This window comes from Macrosteles quadrilineatus, unplaced genomic scaffold, assembly GCF_028750875.1.
Source record: "Macrosteles quadrilineatus isolate MER2022 unplaced genomic scaffold, UCM_ALF_1.0 Scaffold_7__1_contigs__length_78375512, whole genome shotgun sequence".
NCBI classification, from domain to species: Eukaryota; Metazoa; Arthropoda; class Insecta; order Hemiptera; family Cicadellidae; genus Macrosteles; species Macrosteles quadrilineatus.
The window spans coordinates 52757998-52779317 of NW_026542600.1; the positions used below are offsets into that span (position 1 = coordinate 52757998).

Sequence of the window (21320 nt, forward strand, 5' to 3'; positions counted from 1 at the left end):
ATGAGGCTGGCTGAATTTTAACTTGCACCCCCTTTAACTTTTTTACTATTTGAGATATTTGAAATCGGTTTAAGGCAACCTGTTTGGATATGTAGGGGCTACAATAATTATGGTCAATCTAAAAAAAATTTTCCTTAGAGGTAACGGGGGTCTGGTAGCTAAAGATTTTCAAACGGCAAGTATAGTCGAATTTGGTATAATTTTACAGGTCTTGACGAAACTTAACAATTAACATAAATAAAATATAAATCGGACCATTAATAACAAAATGGCAGCTTAAATTAATAAGACAATGGTTATCAAGAGTAATTTTGAACTGCCATTTTGTTATAAATGGTCCGATTTCTATTTTCTTTATGTTAATTGTCATGTTTTGTCAAGACCTGTAAAATGATACCAAACTCGACTATACTTGTTATTTGAAATTTTTGAGCTACCCCTACCTCCGCTACCCCAAGGGCAAAATTTTCAAAACTGACCATTATTATTGTAGCCCCTACTATCTAAGAAGGTTGCTGCAAACAGATTTCAAATATTTTAAATGGTTGAAAAGTTAAGGTGTGTTACTTTTCAGCCACCCTGTATAATATTGTTTGTTTTATTTGAAAATACATGTATGTAGGTTAATTTGAACAAGGACATCACAATGAAAAACAAATCGGTCCCGGGTCTTACCTATAGGAAATTGACTAAAAGGTGATCCTTGCGTCGAAATTGTCTTAGAACGTTAAAACTTAAAAACGAGTTCTACAATGTTGATTCAATTTAAATAAACTACACCAAAATTGAATTTTCCAGTAGAACATTGAGACACTATTTTGAATTGCACATTCATTTATGTAAGAAATAGGTGTTTTAATCAATACAATCAATATTTAACCCTTGATTAATTTTGGGTGGTTGATTTTCAAAACAAAATTGTTGTATTTGTGTGTATGTCCAGGTAGAAATTACAATTCTTTCAACCAACATTCCACCATTCACCTATTTGGAGTTCGATTTATAATTTCCAATAAACCAAGTTGTAGGATTTACATGTAGACCTAGTACTTATCATAGGTACAACTGACTCTTACGCCTAAAATGTTGGCATATTATTTGAATCATGGAATCAACCTTTTTAAACATGAGCAAAGTAGCAAAAGACAAATGAACTATTCATAGAGCGATAAACTTTGACCTGAGGCAAAAACTAAAGGAAACCAAGGTTATATAATACGTATGGAGTACCAGCATAGTACACTAACCTAATTTGAGTAACGTACTTAATGCATTATTACACAAAATAAAAATCAAGGAATAAATTATATTTCAGATTATTATGCTTTCTAGATAAAAAAATCATACGTTCAGTTACGAGTGTTTATTAGGTTTATTAATGTAAATTGATTTAAATTATATTCTCATTGATCACGTCACTACAATGAAAGTTACAGAACAGTTAGTTAAATTTTTAGAGTTATAGGCTTCTGATTATTATTTATTGTGAAGTAACTCTGAATTTAGTATTTTTGGAAGCGCGAGTTTATAGTTTTAATTGGGGGCAAAAATGTTTTTTTTCATACTTCCGTTAAGCAAATCGTCGTCGTTAATTTCTGGGATCTCATAGCAAAGACTAATTTGCATGCATTGTAAGTTAAATGAAACCCAACCAAGATTATTCGCTAGAATTGTGAAACGTAGAATCCGTCAACCAAATATTATAACAATGCAGTTCAAACGATTTCAAACAATAATTCAAATCAATTTCCTTATTTGAATTATTTCAGAACTACGTTAACAATACTAGTTAACTGTCAGATACAATACTGAAAACTATCTTGAGTAGTATTTATTTAATTTTTAATTGCATTGTATCTTTTCACAACCACATTGGCGTTCCTATAAGAATACAAATTCTCCTGTAGATTTGCAATAAAGAAATGCCTAAATTTTTACCAACTTAAAATTAAGATCAGTTGATTAGTTGATTTTTTCGAATTTTAAATAAACGTTTAACCGTGGGATGAGTATGTAGGTCCATAAAGTGAAATAATTTTTTATCTTAAATAGTTTTGCCTATGTTAAGACTACAACCTGTTAACTAAGACTTTTTGGTCAATGACTCAAAATTAAAATATTCTTCTATGTATATTCTATATACTCATCTACTATATGAGAATATACGTGCCATACTTATCATACAAATTAAGGCTTTACTCAGATTCACATTAATTAACAAAGCTTGTAAAAAAATTTGATGTGTAAAAGTCAGATAATAAGGGCGAATTGTAAACGACCACAGATATTTAATTAATATTTAATTACGTGATCTACAACATATATTTTTGTATACAGCCCACATTGATAACTTACCTGTATTATGTAAATAGGCATTTTCCTAACAGCTGTCTCACTAAGGATACTTTACACATGACCTATTTCTGTGTCTTTCCCTGTCTAATGTTTTCTAATAACACATTTTACGTGAAAATTCGCAAATTTAATAAACTGTGGGAACACACATGTTTAAAAGATTGAGATATTTATTCAAGAAGACAGATATATGAGTAGTTAAAATTCTACACTAAACCATCGAAAGGTCGTCGGTTCGATCCTAAGAAGAGTATTTTTGATAGTTTCAAAATAAACCAGCTGTTTTGATCATGGTTTGAGAAACATTTGATATTAGACACTAAAAATACGAAGGGCTTTTTCTCACTCCATTCTACAATCACATACACCGCTTAAAATACGAAGGTACCCAAAGTGTGTATTAGTATCAGTGAATAAAATGTAATTATAATAATAGTGTATAGGTGTAGCTCTAGCGAGTAGCTATAACTATAAATCTACACGCAAAGGTATCAACCAAATTAAACTAGATATACAGGGTGCCCCGTATGTAAACAGCTTAACTCCGGGATATGGTTCTATGGGCCAAATAAAAAGAAAAACAAGAATAACTTTTGTCCCAAAATCGCATCGTTAACCAGATACACACCATTTTGTTTTTTTTCGAATTAACATTTTTATCTTTAATGTTTTTCAACCGATCTTTACGAAACTTGGTATGTATAACAAGGTGATAAAGACCCATGTTAGAAAAAAAATTCAACTTGATTCATAATTATATTTCAAAATGGCGACAATTTAAATTTTTCAAATTAAAATACAAAAAATGGCTGATTTTATGAAAAATATACAAAAAACACTTTTGGCCAAGTTCAACAAGAATGAATAAGAATTGGCTGAAATATTACGATTTTTAGTTGTAAAATGGGGCAAACCTGACTAGCTTAGCCTTTTTCTACCCCATTTTACAACATAAAATCGTAATATTTCAGCTACTTCTTATCCAATCTTTTTGAACTTGGTATCGTTTGATAGGGAATTAAAAATGCCAAATAAAAGTGGTCTTGTCTTTTTTTGTAAAATCTGCAATTGTTTAGTCATTTAAGTTTAAAAATGGGTCTTTATTACCTTAGCATACATACCAAGTTTCATAATGATCGGATGAAACATTTTAAAGATAAAAATGTTAATTGAAATAAACAAAATGGCGAGTATATGGTTAACGAAGCGATGTCGGAAAAAATGTTATTCTTGATTTTCTTATTATTTTGACCCATAAAACCAATTCCTGGAGTTAAGCTGATTACATACGGGACACCCTGGATTGCCTAAGGAAATTATCAAATATTTTAAAATTTATTTATTTACGGCTAAATCGCCACTTTTAAAACCAATTACATGCATAGTGTGGATCATTTACATAAAATGACTTTTCCATTGTGTTTTATAGTTACATCCTATTACGAATAAGATTTACACCTAAGTAATAATTTACTGTTAGATTTTCACCTTATGAAAACAGACGATTATAATAACACTCCTTTAACTAGAAAACTAAAATAAGACATTGATTCAACATAATCGAAACACTATTGTTACATTCGAAAAACAAGATTACCAAACGAATCGGTTAGCTAAACAATTATAGAACGGGAAATAGAGTTGGCATTTGTTTTAGGCGATAAGGTGACAAAACACGAAACACTTAAGCTCAAGACGTGAATCGTTTGGACAACGAACGAAATGAGTCAATGTTCTAATGTTTATAATGGCCTGACTCATTTCAAAGTTCGATAAGCCCTAGATCAGATAAGTAGTGTCGTCGAGACGGTGAGAGGTGCAATGTGTGAGGCCCTTGTTTCAGTTTTACCTTTTTACAAAAAATTATAAAGTTGTTTCGTTATACTGCAGATAAAAAGCTCATTTAAACACCGTATATGCGGTGGGGGCTGAAGTAGTTCTTAACCGGGTAAAAAGATCAGCAAGAGTCAAGGACATAAGCTGTAAATATTTCCTGTGTTAATTTATTTTCATAAAAAGTAGTTCCGATTAAAAGTTTACTATCATATTCATAAAGATATTCCAATTAATAATTTGTTTATGTTGTATTTTCATAAGTAATCGCCCCTTAATGGATATTCACTTTAGTGTAATTTAAATGATATTTAGTAATTTTAACTTGATTTTCCTACTTCCCATTGTATCTGATGCATCTACAATCAACCAAACAGGCCAAATAGTTTAATACATCTATAACAGCTGTTTATGTATTTAGCAGGACAATATTTAAAATCATTGTTTTATATCTTACTTATAAATATAAACAACACGAACCTGTTAATTTTGTGAATTATTTGATTCAAAGGTAAAGTATGCAAATATATAGAAAGTATATATTCTACAAAGGTGCTTATTACACTGAAATTTGTCAACGGAAATTATTTGTCATCTTTTCAGCAGAAATCGCCATGTATGGTTTAGACCTTCACAAATCTCTCTTAGAGTTGGGCTTTTTAATTAGGTGTTAAAGTTTTCAGCTTCTAGGTCCTTAAGAAATAAATTAAAGACTCTACAACTTAAAAAATTGTACATAAAATAACTATTGTAGTGCCTTGATTTATGTCAATGCTAATTTACTTAACACTTTTTGTAGTCTCATTACAAAACTCACCACAGTGAGTCTACTTAAGATGTTACTAATACGATTGGACCAACGAAGGAATCCTCGGAACTTTTATTATTACTTGATGAAAACGTATGACCATTTTTGGTGAGTGTGTAGTTGGACGGAAGCCTCATTTACTGACTCATACAATTCTAATTTCCTTCTTCAGTTGAGTCGATTGCGTCACTAAATATCACCAAAAGATAAGACGTCCTGTTACGAAGGGATAACTTCGTCTCTTGCAAGATACGGTACATAGAGTAAATTTACAGTTTATGCCTCTTTTATAATAAGTTTATAAGGCCTTTAAGGTTGCCGACCAGCCACAACTATTAACCACTCATTCTAGTTGTTTATAAGTTTATAAATGTTTAATACGATGATCTAAATGCACAAACTATTATGGAAGAATACAGGATTTTTTCGATACGATATAAAAATAAAAGCTTATTAGGAATGAAAATATCATAGGCTATAGAAAATAAAAATTACGCTGAATCGATTGACTAATATACATGTGATTTCTAAATTAACGTAGGAAATATATATCTGTATTAAAATGTGGTTGTCCCAGTCGGTTTGAACTATTTATTAGTCTGTCGAAAAGTCGGAATCAAGATAAAATTTATAATTTGAAACCCCAATCCAAGTCATTACATAAACACATATAACAAGTCTTAAGTTATGGTTAAAGTATTTTCAAAGACTATACGTTTAGTGAGAAATGACTCATTTACATGGTATTTTAATTTCAAATAATATGTATCATATGATGTTGCTAAACTGTATGGATATCGAACTTCGGAACAATGTATAGTCCTGTATTGTGAACAAATAGACAAATTACTTTAGTTTCAGCATAAGTGTAATTTCAATTACCTTTGACAAATCTTATGACGGAGAATTGTTTGATAGATCCAAGATATTGTGCACAAATACAACTGTAAATAGCCGATTGAACATGACTCTTCAAAACTCGTGCAACTTAAAAAGAAACAACTGAAATTTGACACTCAAGCAGATTTTAAAAACCACTAAAGGAGTAGTTGTAATTCGAGCTTTTTTGATATGTAATTTTCAAATTCACGCAACATTTTTGTATTCGAAAAAGTAGTTTTATTTATTTTTATTGAGTGATTTCGCCCTCCCAATTTCCTTCACAATCTCATTCGAATTAATTATTGGGAAAGTGTAGATCTTTGAATGGCATCCAATCAACTAATAAATGTATATTTTCATTTCAACGTGTTCTCAATCAATGTTTCCAATGCGTTCACAAGTTAGTTATTGCACACGTCTTTTTACGTACGAGTATTAGTATATTCTTACGAGTAGTAGCTATATTCTTATGGAACGTTTCCACACATTCTTGTTTCTACGTTTTTAACCAAGTATTTCTGCATTACGCTCAAATTCAAAATCCAACCCTAAATATTAGAATATGTTAACAGCAATAGTAGCATATAACAACACTTTGTCCTCGCAAAGTGTACTAAACAATTCTTGGCGAGGTCCAAATAACACTTGGAAGATATGAATACAATTCAAACTTTTGTTTTATACTGAGTACAAATTTGTATATTAATAGTTTGTTTAAAGGCGGCGTATTTGACAGAAAAATCATTCTATTTTGAGTCTAGTACAAATAAATAGCTTGACGTAGAAAATATGCTAATACATACTATTCTTGTGACACTGTAGATTTGTGTATTTGGGGGGTTGTCCTCGGTTTTTACAATGGCTTGTAATGGAAATATGAGCCATATACAAAAAAAATTAGCATCAACCTAAAAGCTTACCATTAACATTTTAAAATCGAGTTATATGGTCACGTGTCTTACTAATCACTTAATGTTTCAACGCACACGTACCTCTCTGCAATATCCGTCGAACCAAGATGGGTTTCCGCCTGCTGGCCATGACACTACACTCTGTACCTCACCACTAGTCACTCGATGCACACAGCCACACACAGCCACGGACAGTCTCACACTAACACTAACACTCACACCAACACTAACACTCGCACCGGTCAGGGGTCGCCGATAACGACTGATAAAGCTCCAGACGTGGCCAACCGACCAACCCGGCAACCCGATCAGGCCCTCCTACACCAACACCAACACCCTTCGCAGCTAACTGAAGAATGACTTGGTGCAAGAGGTTGGAACGTGTTGACAAAATTCAATGAAAACTCTATTCATAGAATAACGAATATTGGAACTGAATCTGCATGGATCATGAACAAAAACAAATGACGTCACTGGCCCCAGAATAAACAAGTGTGTATTATTTTTCAATTGGAACTGTCAAACGATTTCCAAATTATATGTTAATGTTATTAGTATAAGATTCGGTTCAGGGACGTCATTTGTTTATGTTTATGAACCATACAATTTCTGTTCTAATATTCGTGGTTAGAATTGATGATTTGTAGATACTGTATTAAACGTCAAGTCTAAATGGACGAACTTAAGCAATTTTTGATTCAAATGGTGTTGAGTGAGGTACTCACAGATTGACCTGTCATTTAATTATATTTTCTCTTCCAGTTGTAATAGCAAAGTTACAGTTCAGAAGTTAGAACCTTTTGACAAATATGAAAAAAAACTGTACAGTTAAAATGTTTACTTTTAAATACCAAGGAATAAAATCTCATTTAATGGACCGACTACGTAAATTTTTAATTCATTCATTTTTAACTCAATCGGAACACATTTACGTGAGCTACTGTTAAAACTCTATAGTCTCCATTAGTTTTTATGCTATAATAGTTTTTATATGACGTAAAGGACGCTTCAAGTTTCGGTTTGTAAAAAATTGATTTATTCGACAAAAATCAGCAATTGACATCAGATTACGCTAACGGTGGCTTAACTATGCCCATTGTTATTCTGTTATAACTGCCCGCAACTCAAACATGGGCATTGGATACCTAGTTCTATAGATGGTCAAAGATTTTAGTAGGCCTGGTAGATACTAAATATATCTATAAGTTCCAGCTGTAGCCATTTTTTTTTAATGGAACATAGATGAGTGAGCCACTCGGAATGAGGTACAGGTGACATTTTTGTTCTAGTTTGGTTTATAATACTGTGAAAGTTTATATGGCACAAACGATGTTTTCGTTAAAAACTTTGCCCTTCCAATTTTAAAATACCTAGTAATATCAGTGGCTTTGCCTAATCCAAATATGTGATGTTAGAGTGGACACAATTTTTACTAAGTGATTCCTTCATTTACCCTTTACAATGTGTCTCACTCCCTCCCACATCCCATCGTTAAACTGTTAACGTCTAAACGTCTTCAGCCACCCCCATCCCCCCCTCCGCACTACCTGCCTGTCTAATACTTCTGATGTTCTCTTTGTAAATTAAGGGTACATTTATATCATTTGTATATAACTAGATAGTATGTCTGTCTACAAGCATTTGATCTACCTCGTAGTATATGTGGCTTTGTCTAAGTCAAGGATGTGATGTTAGAGTGGACACAATGTTTACTAAGTGACTCCTTCATTTACCCTTTACAATGTTTCTCTCTCCCTCCCACATCACATCGTTAAACTGTTAACGTCTAAACGTCTTCAGCCACCCCCATCCCCCCCTCCGCACTACCTGCCTGTCTAATACTTCTGATGTTCTCTTTGTAAATTAAGGGTACATTTATATCATTTGTATATAACTAGATAGTATGTCTGTCTACAAGCATTTGATCTACCTCGTAGTATATGTGGCTTTGTCTAAGTCAAGGATGTGATGTTAGAGTGGACACAATGTTTACTAAGTGACTCCTTCATTTACCCTTTACTCTGTTTCTCTCTCCCTCCCACATCACATCGTTAAACTGTTAACGTCTAAACGTCTTCAGCCACCCCCATCCCCCCCTCCGCACTACCTGCCTGTCTAATACTTCTGATGTTCTCTTTGTAAATTAAGGGTACATTTATATCATTTGTATATAACTAGATAGTATGTCTGTCTACAAGCATTTGATCTACCTCGTAGTATATGTGGCTTTGTCTAAGTCAAGGATGTGATGTTAGAGTGGACACAATGTTTACTAAGTGACTCCTTCATTTACCCTTTACTCTGTTTCTCTCTCCCTCCCACATCACATCGTTAAACTGTTAACGTCTAAACGTCCTCAGCCCCCCCCCCTCCCACTCTACACTACCTGCCTGTCTAATACTTCTGATGTTCTCTTTGTAAATTAAGGGTACATTTACATAATTTGTGTATATAACTAGATAGTATGTACACTTTATTCAGTTAGTTTAGCATTAAAATGCTGTTCTTTAAAAGTGCAACTTCCATTATTTTTGCATACGGTTTAAAGTTTAATTTTTGTGTCTGGTATTTATCCTCATAGAAAAATTAAACAAATTTAAGAATGATGCACATTTTAGTATATCTTGGCCAGTGCACTGTTTTCAAACTATTACAAAATAGTTTTGAATACTGGAAGAGCTCGAAGAGACAAACAAGATATGTCTGCAATGAGGAAATGCCTTTAAACCGAACAAACTACGAAAATACATTTGATAACGCTGAAAAACTTCATAATTGACATTCCAAACACTGGACACTGAGGGTCTCTGTACTATACATAAGGCTTGCTATGAATGCTAGACGAGGGATTTTTCCCTACTGGATAATTGGAACGGTCAACTGGCCAATATCACAGAAAACATAGTAGTATGTATTCTGTGCCAATATGCATTACAGTACTGTCACAGAAAACATACTCTGTGGTACTGTATATGACAACTACGCTAGGCCGGGGGTTCAATTAAAGCTCTATAAACTAGTCGGTTTATATGATTTTGTTTCATTTTAAGCGTTTGGGTTTCTGAGCTCTCATCTCGCTTGTAGAAAATATGTCTTTCCGGGAGAAAACACTACTTCTCTCGAACATTTTGCTTGCTTGGGTTTCCTGCTTAGTTTCACCTTGTTGCGGAGGGATCGTATTATATCTCAGAATAACTATTGTTAGTTTGTTTTAAAAGTAGAACTGGTTAAAAACAAGAATCCTTATTAATCGAATCACGAATTTCGAATCCAAGTCATATTAATATTTACTTATTTTACTTTTTTACTTATTTACTACTACTTATTTTCTTCTGAATCAATCTAATCCTTGATTGTCACGTCTGTTTAAGCCAGAATCGAAGCAAAGCGTTGAAACGTCAAGATTATCTAAATATTTCGATATTATACTTTATCTATGGTACAATGTCCCCCGATCGTGGCAACTTCGGGATAAATTTTCAAAGCCGCGATAACAATAATGGTGATGTACCCGTCCGGAAAGTTAATTATTTTAAATCCCGATCGAAAAACAAAAATAGAAAACCCGAAAAATAGAACTCGCGAAGGTGACCTATTTTTCTCTCTCGCATGTAGGGTATTAGTGTAACCGCCAGACTCTAGGGGGGTCAAAAGTTTTGTTCGGCCCAGGACGGTGAAGGGGGTTTATCCGAGCCAATATAGTCTGTTTGATTGAACCTGTCCCCGGTCTTTTGACTACCTGGGACTAGCCCGGGCCCTAAACTATTGACCAGTTCACACGTAGACAAGAGACAGGTTCCATCATACAGACTATAGGAGCTACTGAGCTACTCAAGTAGAGTGATGCGTCTGCAGCACCTGAAGACTGACAGCCAGTTGACCGCTCGTCCACCCTTGCCGTGCAAGCCGCTATTTCCAGCTCAATTTAATACCGCCTGGCTGCTGTCGCTGGCATTTTATGTGGGATCGTAAACTCTTCGTCTAACGCGACGTTTTTTCGGAGATTTTTGTGGCGAAACTGGAACGGCGTCACCTGGGCTCTGCGACCCGTCAAAAGCGACGTTAACTGCGGGACACATCAACTGCTGCTTGTACATGTCTGACTCGGTATATGCAGTATATCACGTGAATGTACAGTCTACTCGTGACTTTGTTGCAGTGGTAATCATATTCGAGGATAATTATATTAGACACAATATTCAGCATTTCAACACTTCTTATTATTGACAGATGTATGATTTTGTAGAGTATTACTATTCGCGTTGTAAACTGGGGTAAACATTATATTTATGTGTAAATAAATCTTTATTTCCCAAACGAACTACAATCGAAAGAATTGGCATTCATGTAAATATATCAATTATTTAGTATTTAAATGCAATCAGTAAAATGAAATGTAATACAGATAGGTTTGAAAGTAGCTGACACTGTCATCGAATTTAAACATAGTGACAAAAAACAACCTTCTCATAAGGTAGTAATGAACAAAAAATATTTGTATATTTAAAAGTCTACCTGAAGAAGACATTTGAGTATAACTAAAGATTATGAGAAAAAATTATGAGTGTACACCGGAAAGGATAATTAAATAATTGGGATATCATAAATTGAGATGGCGATCAGGGACATAAAACACAATCAATTCTGCTAAGCAACGAACGTAATATGAAAACATTGCACGTTGAGTTGCGACCAGTTGCGACGCGAAGACTGAGATTTGGAAATCTCACCAAAATGGACCAGATGTAGCAAGTTTTTTATAAAGGAAAACTCAGTCCAATGAGTGAATCAAAAAGTTTTACTATCGAATTTTTATTTCTTTTAATAATAAGATAAAATGTAGTCTTTTAATAATAAGATAAAATGTAGTAAGGGTTTCCAGGCTTTGTAGTTTGCAATTTCCTTCAAGTTTTGTTGTTTTAGGATAATTAATTGTTGGGGATATTATTGATTCTGTAATACAAAATATGTTGCCTTTTGAGATTGGTATGATTAAAAAGTTGGCATTTCAATAAATGGAACTTAGCAAACCACTCTGATGCTGGTTCCTGTTATGAAACAGCCTGAAAACTAAAGTGAACATGTGGATGGACCTGCCCTGTGTGTACAGTGTGTACTACACCTTGTTCATTAATAATTCCACTTCTTCTATATCTCTCGTGGGTTCAGTGCAAAGTAAAATATATTCAGGCGCCTACAAGTTTCATGATCACAAAAGAACAAACTTTTGTTTTGTTTCAGCGAATTTCCCATATAAGGAATAAGCTATTACCGTAGTACTCATGGTAAGACCTGGACCCGGGACCGATTTACTTTTTCGTTGATCACATTTGGAAAATGCATTTATTTCATACTAAACTATTAACATTAAAAAAAACTTTTTACCCTCCTTGTTGCAGCAAACCTAGAGTACCCCTTGAAAACTAATGCTATTTAAAAAGGGAATAAATGTAAATTTTTTTTTTAGGAGTAATTTTAGTGTAAATCCAATCAGGCAAATGGAAATTCGCTTAGTCTGCAGGTTTGCTTTTGCGGGGGTATTTAGCTTTACACTAATTATTGCTACATTCACTATATTACCCCAAAACATTAAATTTGAACCATACAAAACCATATTAACGTTATCAGTGCCGTCATCAGAAATATTGAACGTTTAAAAAAAAAGTAAACAAAAACATTTCAAATAAAACCGAAGGAATATTTTAATGATTAACATGCTAAAGTACAATAAGGATTCTAACACATGTTAATGCTCACATTCATTCCTATCTCAGTCATGGTACAATCTTATGGGGAGTTTGTAATTATAAAAATTGTTGGTATTGCAAAAACGAACTTTTAAAATGTAAAGTGTTGATTTAAGTACACACAGTAAACCATTATTTAGAGAGGCTAATTTTTTAAGTACCTATAAACAGCTATGCACATTTTTGACTGCTTAATATTTGCAATAAATAGTTTTAGTTAAACAGACACGCATGAATATATAGGCTACACAATTGAGGTAAACGAAACCGCTGTTATGTTACACCTCTACGGGTCAATATATCACTACTAGTTTCATTGTAAAATCCAAAAATAGTATTTGAATTTGTTACCCTATAAAATAAGGGGTTTGAACCTTTTTGTTACACCCGTGTATAAAATATATTTCAAACAAAATTAAACCTTAGTTATAAGACATTTGCTAACAGTGCCGTGCATGTAAACTTCTATGACAATTGTATACAAGATTCATATCTAATATACAAATAAAAGTTTAACTCCTAAACCGAGCATGTGCAAAGCGCCATTTTCAAAACTGTAACAAAAGGCATTACCACTCGAAAATCAATTAATTTTCTGCCTGTTGAGCGCGTCGAATAGAAAAAGAAAAAAGTCGATAAAGAGTGGTGGGTGGTGCCAATGGAACAATGGGAACAGGGAACGGATGAATGGAACGGTGTTGGATTGTTGGAACTGAGGAGAGGAACGTCATCACTCAACAACAGCCAAGCGTCTATCCCGATATCTCTCGGCGACTTGCCGAACTAACTGCGACAGTGGTAAACACAGAACATTGTAAAGCGATGTATTCTGATCTTTCATGATGTTGAGTCAATGATAATAGCAAAAACCTATATCCTATGCTACTACTGTATCTACAAATTGGGTTGGGTTTTGTTTGGAAAACATTTTATCCTCTGTGATATTATTAATGGTTTGTGATTCATTTAAACAGGGGAAATGAATTTCTTACTTTTGTAATCGTAAATAACAATTAATGGAAATTTATCACTAATAAATTGTGCTAATTAAGTAATTATGACGCTTCCATTGCCCCTACTATGGTGAAAAGAGCAAAGGTAAAAGGTGTAGTAAAATATGATATTTTTCAAGAGTCTATCCATCTATGGTCAAGAAAATCTTACTCATTTACTCCATTACATTACATTATTTATAGAAACATTCAAGCTTCGACACCCCTTATTTATTAGCGTTTACAAGTTTTATTTAGATTTCAAAAATAGATAAACAGAGCAATAGTACTATCAACAATAAAAATATTACAATTAAAGCCCAATATTACCTGGGAGTTCTCTATGAGTGAATTGCCAAACAAGTTTATAGTGTAGTCTTCATGGTATCATAGTTTCAGGAGAAGAAGTAATTGTTTGAATGTTGCGGTTTCTCATAGTCCCCAGAAGCCATACACGACGAAAGTTCAAATGTTTTTATAAAGGGTATCTTGGCCAACATGAGGGGAAATATAACTTTTACAGATAAAAGTATTAAATAGCATAACTTTGCAATTTTAACTATTGGTTACTATTGAAAAATATAAATTTTGTTATTCCTCGTTGTCAAAACTTTAGACAAATTAAAGCAATATCTTAACTTCCTGTTTAGACATTTTAGAATTTTTAATTTAGGAGCTTTAGAATAATTTACGAAATTTTCTTTTCAAAACAGTTCCTTTCCAAACGTTTCGGAGGCATCAGTTGTTGAAATTTAATACTTTGGCCTTGCTACTCCACATGCATGTTAGTTTTGGTTTGGTGGGATTGGATACCTAAAACTAGGAACTAATTATTATTTAAATTGGCCTTCCTATACTCAAAATCACAATACTAGTCTACATAAGCCATTTAGATTTTTTCTTACATAAAGAGTATTATATGTATTACTATTCCTATTTTATGCTAACGTTAACGTTTTAAAGGAAGCTATTTTAGACTTTTTAGGAATACCAGAGACTCTCTTGTCCCGAGAGCCTCTTTTTGGAGCTCAGAGAAATCTTTGAAAATCCAATGACAGTCCTGGAAAACCGAGTTTGACGAAGGTGCTTGAATAACTATTACTGTCTCATTTAATGAAAGTGATAAACATTTGTTATGGATAAATATTGATACGGAGCAATCATCTAGCTCTATAGATATAGATAGGTTAGGCCAGCTTCTTGTAATGTTTGGTTATTGATTAGGTTATTTTGGATTACTACTTGCACTTAAATGAGTTAGGGGCAGCTAACGGACTTTGACGGATTAAAAGTTAAATAAAATAGGCCGTCAAAATACTTTGGTAAAATTTGAATCTGTATTTACTATGCAGGGTGAAGCAGACCACCCATGCACACACTTTTATGGGATTACATTTTCACCTAGAAAAGCGAAATACAATTATTTCCTCCTAAATCACATACGAACTACAAAGACTCCATTTAAAATACTTAGAACATAATACAAGCACAGGGTGTTCCAGAAATGAAAGTCACGGGTTCGAATCTCGAAATTTCTTTATGTCAACCTATATCACAATAATTACATTGATAATTGTTAAAGTTAGTTGTATTGCCAAACAATACCATGTTTTTTAGTTTTAATTTTAGGCTTTTGAAAGTAACATGCATTTTATATGGGAAAATTTAGTTGATTTACAAATTTCTTTTACAAAAATATTTTTTTTATAAAAAATAATAATTTTGAAAAAGTGTTTCATGTGGCACTGTTTCATTGTAAAGCTGTGTTTACAAGGATTACACCGGGTTCGAAAATACAGGGTATTATGTCAATACACGAAACATTCACAAAAATAGCCGCCATTTTCAAAAGAATTTAGATAATTGAGTTATGTTTTCATCAAAATGTTTCAAGCAAGAACTTGTACAATGTCATATAGATTGACTAAGGAAATCTCGAGATTCGAATTCGTGACCTTCATTTCTGGAACACCCTGTGCTTAGATCATGTTCTGAGTATTTTAAATGGATTCTTCGTATGTGATTCAGGGGAAAATAATTCTATTTCGCGCTTCTAGGTGAAAACGTACTCCGGTAAAAGTATGTGCACGGGTGGTCTGCTTCACCCTGTATTTATTTCGAACAATCATTAAAGGCACAAAGCATAAAGGTACATTTAATGCTTCAAGAAACACTCATTTTACCAATCACTAAAACTGTCATTTTTTTGAGTTTGGAGAAGTTAACGGGCTTTAACCATTTAAAAGAACTAACTGTTAATGTACTTTGGCAAAATTTGAAACCACATTTGCTCTAGTAGGCACAATGAGATAAAATATAAAGGCACAGGGAACAATCGTGCTATATTAATATATTAAAACACTACAACTTGCATGTAAATGAGTTTAGGTTAGCTAACGGAGTTTGGCCGTTTAAAAGTTAAATACACTGTTAAAGTACTTTGGCAAAATTTGAAACCATATTTGCTCTATTCACTTCGAACAATCTATGTCATGATTGATAGGAGCTCCAGGTGATGCTGTAAGTGCCCTATGGTCAGTGGATGCTGAAAGGGCTGGATAAAGGGATACGGCAGCTGGGGAGTCCCGTGGGATAGGAGGGATCGGGACAAGAGCCCTCGAGTCCAGAAACACCGACGTTGCTTCAATAGGTGATAGTTTGGGAACACGTGTAGAAGTGAGATTGGACGGTAATCTTTTGTATGACACGTGGTCATTACAGGAGCGCGTGGTTTGAAAGTATAGAGTTCGTAAAAAATCGAAAACCTTAATGAATAAATTCTTTACCTACCCCAAAGTAAACATTTTACATAAATTGGTAAAACCACGAAACCTGAGCTACAATATTTAAATCTAAAACAGTTCTTACGATGTACATCTACAACGTTTGAAAATGGAAATAGGACTTCAGGAGCAACTCTTTAGAGGTGACAGAAAAGACTATCAAAGCTTATAAAGTTTCAATAAGTGCCAACTGACGTAATACACTTGTTTATCGATTAATTGCCTTATCTTTTCATTTATATGTATTTATCTTGATTCTTGTATAAAAAAGAGACAATTTCCCATCACGTTAGGTGCTATTTTAATATTTCTGGCTTATCGTTCTCAGGCTTCTTGACAGGCGTTTTACTTATTGACCCTATTATACAAAATACGTATTTAAACCCTTTTTGATGTATCTACACTTGTACTAGACTAGTAATGGACTATTGATACTAGAACAGAAAAAGTATGGATCATAAACATGAACAAACTACGTTAATGGCCCAAATCTATATTAAAACTCGTTAACATCTATTTTGGACATTTTGTGGCGGTTCCATTTAAATATAAGTACAAACCTGTTACTTTCGAGCAATTGACGTTATTTTTGTTATTTATGTTTATGATACATGATACCGTTTCTGTTCTAATATTTGTGCAATGGACTAACTAACACAAGTAGACTTTTTATCCTATTGTCAAATCTGAAGCTCATATTCTATGTGTGGTTCATATTAGTGACGTTGAGCACTAGTGTCGACGGAATATATTTTCTCATAATTTCGGATTAATTTCACGATTTTTACTTAACTGTTTGGTTTTAAATCCAGAGGAAGAGCTATTGTTAATAATTTGAACGGGGTTCATTTAAATTGTATATAAATTACTAAAGAAACTAGTTGTTATCAAAAACATGCCCTAAGGCACCGGACATAATTAACATTAGAATTGTCTTCAGCTGATCTGTAATGGTAATAATTCTATGAGTATGTTTAATCTATGCTTATACCATTGATGAAGTATTATATGAATTCATCTATGCTTATAATTTAAATACAAGGCAGAAAATATTCATTAAGTCACAATGGCAATCTCCTTCGACCAGCCACACTAATTCGCATTCATACTGATTTGAGCCTGTTGCGACCGATCAAAATGCATTGTAACATCTTTTATGTATATTCAGCATATTATGAATATTTATAGTGTAGGTGTATCGAAATGCGTTGCACAAAATGCTAAAATAATTACAACCACAAAGAACGAACCTTCATATCTTCTTTATTAAACTAATTAAGTAGATTCCAGAAGCTTCGACAACATAGAACACGACTTAAAAACAAACTATTCCATAATCGAGATAAAGAGGCACTCAAAATGTCCAAGAATAAACAATATCGGTAACAGACTCGGAAAACGCCCAATAAATACGTCACCCGAACGATCCGATCATAACGGATGAGCCGGGGACGGTTTTTGCCCCTCCAAGTCCAGGCATTTGAGATAAGGGAGTTGTCATCGGGTGAAAAATATAGTGGACGGTGAAAATGGAATTTATGAGCCAAGAGGCTGAACTCCATTATGATACACTGTAGGGTGAGACATTTCAATAACTATCGACACTGAGCTACAAAGCATTTTACAGCGGTCGTAGAAGCACGATCAATCAAAATTATTGTCAATAAACCGCTGAGTACTGTTGTTTGCATTTCGCAACCTTTACTGCTTCTTTACAACGGCTGTTGTTGTTACACGACTGTTGTTGTATGCAAGTGTTGTAAATGAGCCGATGGTGTTTATTGGGCCACGCAACATGTCCCCAATTGATACTTTTCGTATTGTATTTAAAATGTTGCATTCGTCCTTCAGCCATAGTCAAATTAATGATACTTCAGAGAGCAATGCATGCCAACTGGTCCTCCTCCTCATTTACTACTAATTTGTACTAGTGCTGGAGAACATTAGACTACATCCATAAATTTTTTTGGAAATATAAATCTTAAAACAAAATATACACGTATAATAGAACATAGTCAGCAAAACCTAAGTGAACTGTGTACTTATTAACAAGGTATAATCGTGTAACCACTGATACCTGAGTATGTGTGTAGTGCATGACTGTGTTCAAAATAGTCTTGTTTTGGGTTATAGTGTATTTACGCTTTTATTGCGGATTTACCTTTGACGTTTTTCATTTCTGATCAGCCGTGATGCATGACAAAATTACATCTATCTATATACTTATTTAATACGCTAGCAGGCTTTTTGTGGCAATTACTCCTCCGAAACTACTGAACCGATTGGCATGTTTTTGGTGTCATTGGAAAGAGCGTAACGTGAATTTGTGCAGGAAACTTTCTTTTTAGGGAAATTATTAGAGTCAGGCCCTTTAAAGTTTCGTATTTCTCCATAAGATTAACATGGAAAACAAACATTGTCATGAAACTCCAGCTGTTGTTAGAGAGTAAAAGTGAAAAGAAGAACATGTTAATTGTAAACAGTCAATAAGTTTACCAATTACATTTACCGACTTGGTTGAAATGAAATATTTACTATTTGGATTTGAGTCTAATATTTTAAAGTGATCAGAAATTACGACTGTTATTCGTTTAAAAAAATAACGCCTGTAATACTTAGTAATTGCTCGAATTCGAGCAACAGGTACACTAGTACATATTAATTACAGTTGATATAAAACAACTGTTGTCACGGAAATGCTCTTTAAACTTGCCAATATTTTAGTTCCCTGTATAAACATTAAACAATTACTGACACAATCTTTAAAAGAATGTATATTTGTAATTTTCCTTGTATGTGTAAAAAGGAATTTAGTATAACAACGAGTGTTTGAACTCCAAAGCATGTCGAGGGATTTAAACATGTGAATTAAAAGACTGTTTTTGCACTAAAAATGTGTTGCTGTTAATTGATATACTGTATAATCAAATAAATCACGCTACATTTAAATTAGCAAAATATGTTAGTTATCTGAAAACGTATAACATTTTTGTCTACCATGATATAAATACGCAAAAGATTTTGTTTAGAAATGTATAAAGAGATAAGTTAAACAGTAATCTGTCCATACAACACATAAAGGGTGAATCATACTGCATACTCCCACACTTTCAGTCTATGACCAAGAAACCTGCGAGAAAGCCAAAAATAATCTCGTTTAAACCACCCCAAATAGAACAAACGGCCAAACCATTGTTACGAAGAAACTCTGTATAAATCACTCTAAGTATCCACGTAAATCTATGTTTTAGTTTAGTGCTACTGTGTTTTGTATAAACTAAACACTGAATTAATGCTACAAACACGTCGTAAAAACTTCAGTCCAAACATTGACGAGAGGGCTGAGAATATGACTTTGAAAGAATATTGTTTAACGCATATAATGTTGTTTTAAAATTGAATAATTAAATACAATAATTGCAAAAAAAATCTTCAGTAGAATCTCTTTAAGCCAAAAGATTATCCAATGTAAATATCAAACACATTTACTTCAAATGTATAATGCTTACAGTATAATTAGAGACGACATAATGTATGAGAATTTTTAAAATAACACGTCAATATAAATTTGTGCATTTATAAACAAGTCTTTAATTAATTTCTCTGGATAAAAAAATTAAATGCTTAAACAGATCCTTAGATAATGTAACGTCTCGCATTTATATCAATCTTACTTGTATTTAAGTATTAGCCCACAGGTATTTAAATAATAGTATAGGCCTAGTACACGAATGATAAATTGTGTTTTGAATCTCCTTCACTATTTTACGTTTCGATTCCTTTATTCTTCAGGAACACTTAACGATCCTATTAATTCGGTTTTACCAATTTATTTACTTCAAATGTAAAATAGGGTGTTATTTACCCCTCCTTAGAAAGTGGTTTTAAATTAACTTATAATTCACTTGCGTGAACATGTGATAGTTGATGTGTCAAATACGACAATTGTTTTCTAAGACTGTAAGGTTTGGTGACGTAAGGTATAAGAATTATTGAGTTAACATATACAAATAGTAACTGATGTTTTCGGGAAGACATTGATTTAGTTGAGTGTGAAACTTATTTGATCTAACCTTTTTGGTCACAGCCGACACTAATTTGTATTGTTGATTTATCAAAATGTTATTCAATACGATTTCTGAAATTCAGTCTTCAGTAAATAAAGTTTTCTAAATTCATAATTTTATCACAACCTTTTTCTAGTTCCAACTAAATCCAAATACTGTAGTGTAAATCTGCACACAAAAATACTTACATATCTATAAGACCTTTAGCGAATTCTTGTAGTTAAGTAGACTACTCAGGAATTGACTTACCTGTAAAAAATATTTGCATCACTTAAAATAGAAACCATTAGATAATATTTTAGAACAGGGTACACAGCTTAACTGGGCTACATTGGAATCTTAAAAACCATTGTATGTAAGAAAGGTTTAAATTTTGAACTTACTCTATTATTTTGATTAAAGTCACGGTTTTAAAATTGTAAAATTAATTGTAAATTGTAAAATTATTTATATTGAGATTGTAAAAACTTTCTCAAGACACTTCTGTAGTTTTTGTTCTAAACTAACCGCTTCGATGAAATTAGCTAGGCAAGGGCAACATTTTGTCCTTAAAGAACGCATGAGAACAATTTTGGAAGCCTAAAATAGTTCTGTAAAATGGAAAATGTTAAAAAAAAATTTAACATAATTTTTAAATACGCTACTATATTTTTAACTATGAAATTCAAGATTTTGTAAAAAAGGGTGGTCATAAATTATTGTACACATTTTAAGACTAAATAAATAACCAAGCAGCTTTGAAACATTGGCATTGTTTAATCAAATATCAAATTTAAAACAGTTTTATACAGTAACTGCAAAAAATTTATTATAAAAAGGGCAGCAATTATTAAACTTATAAAAAGACTGTAAAATCACCTATACTGTTATATTGTAAGAAATGTTTCTTCTGAGTTGAGGACTCTTTAGACTGTATGTTGGACACTTCCTAGTCGTTCGAAC

The 21320-nt window shown here is 33.0% G+C and overlaps 1 protein-coding gene across 2 annotated transcripts in view; it reads right to left on the reverse strand.

Moving 5' to 3' along the window:
- Window positions 1-6973, reverse strand: part of LOC128998519 (zinc finger E-box-binding homeobox 2-like) — a 304946-nt gene extending 297973 nt beyond the window's left edge. For both annotated transcript variants that reach the window (XM_054424691.1, XM_054424690.1), the window contains exon 1: window positions 6871-6973. In XM_054424691.1, the coding sequence (XP_054280666.1) occupies window positions 6871-6919 (49 nt within the window). In that variant the 5' untranslated portion in view covers window positions 6920-6973. The remainder of the gene's footprint in view (window positions 1-6870) is intronic.
- Window positions 6974-21320: the final 14347 nt, after the last annotated feature.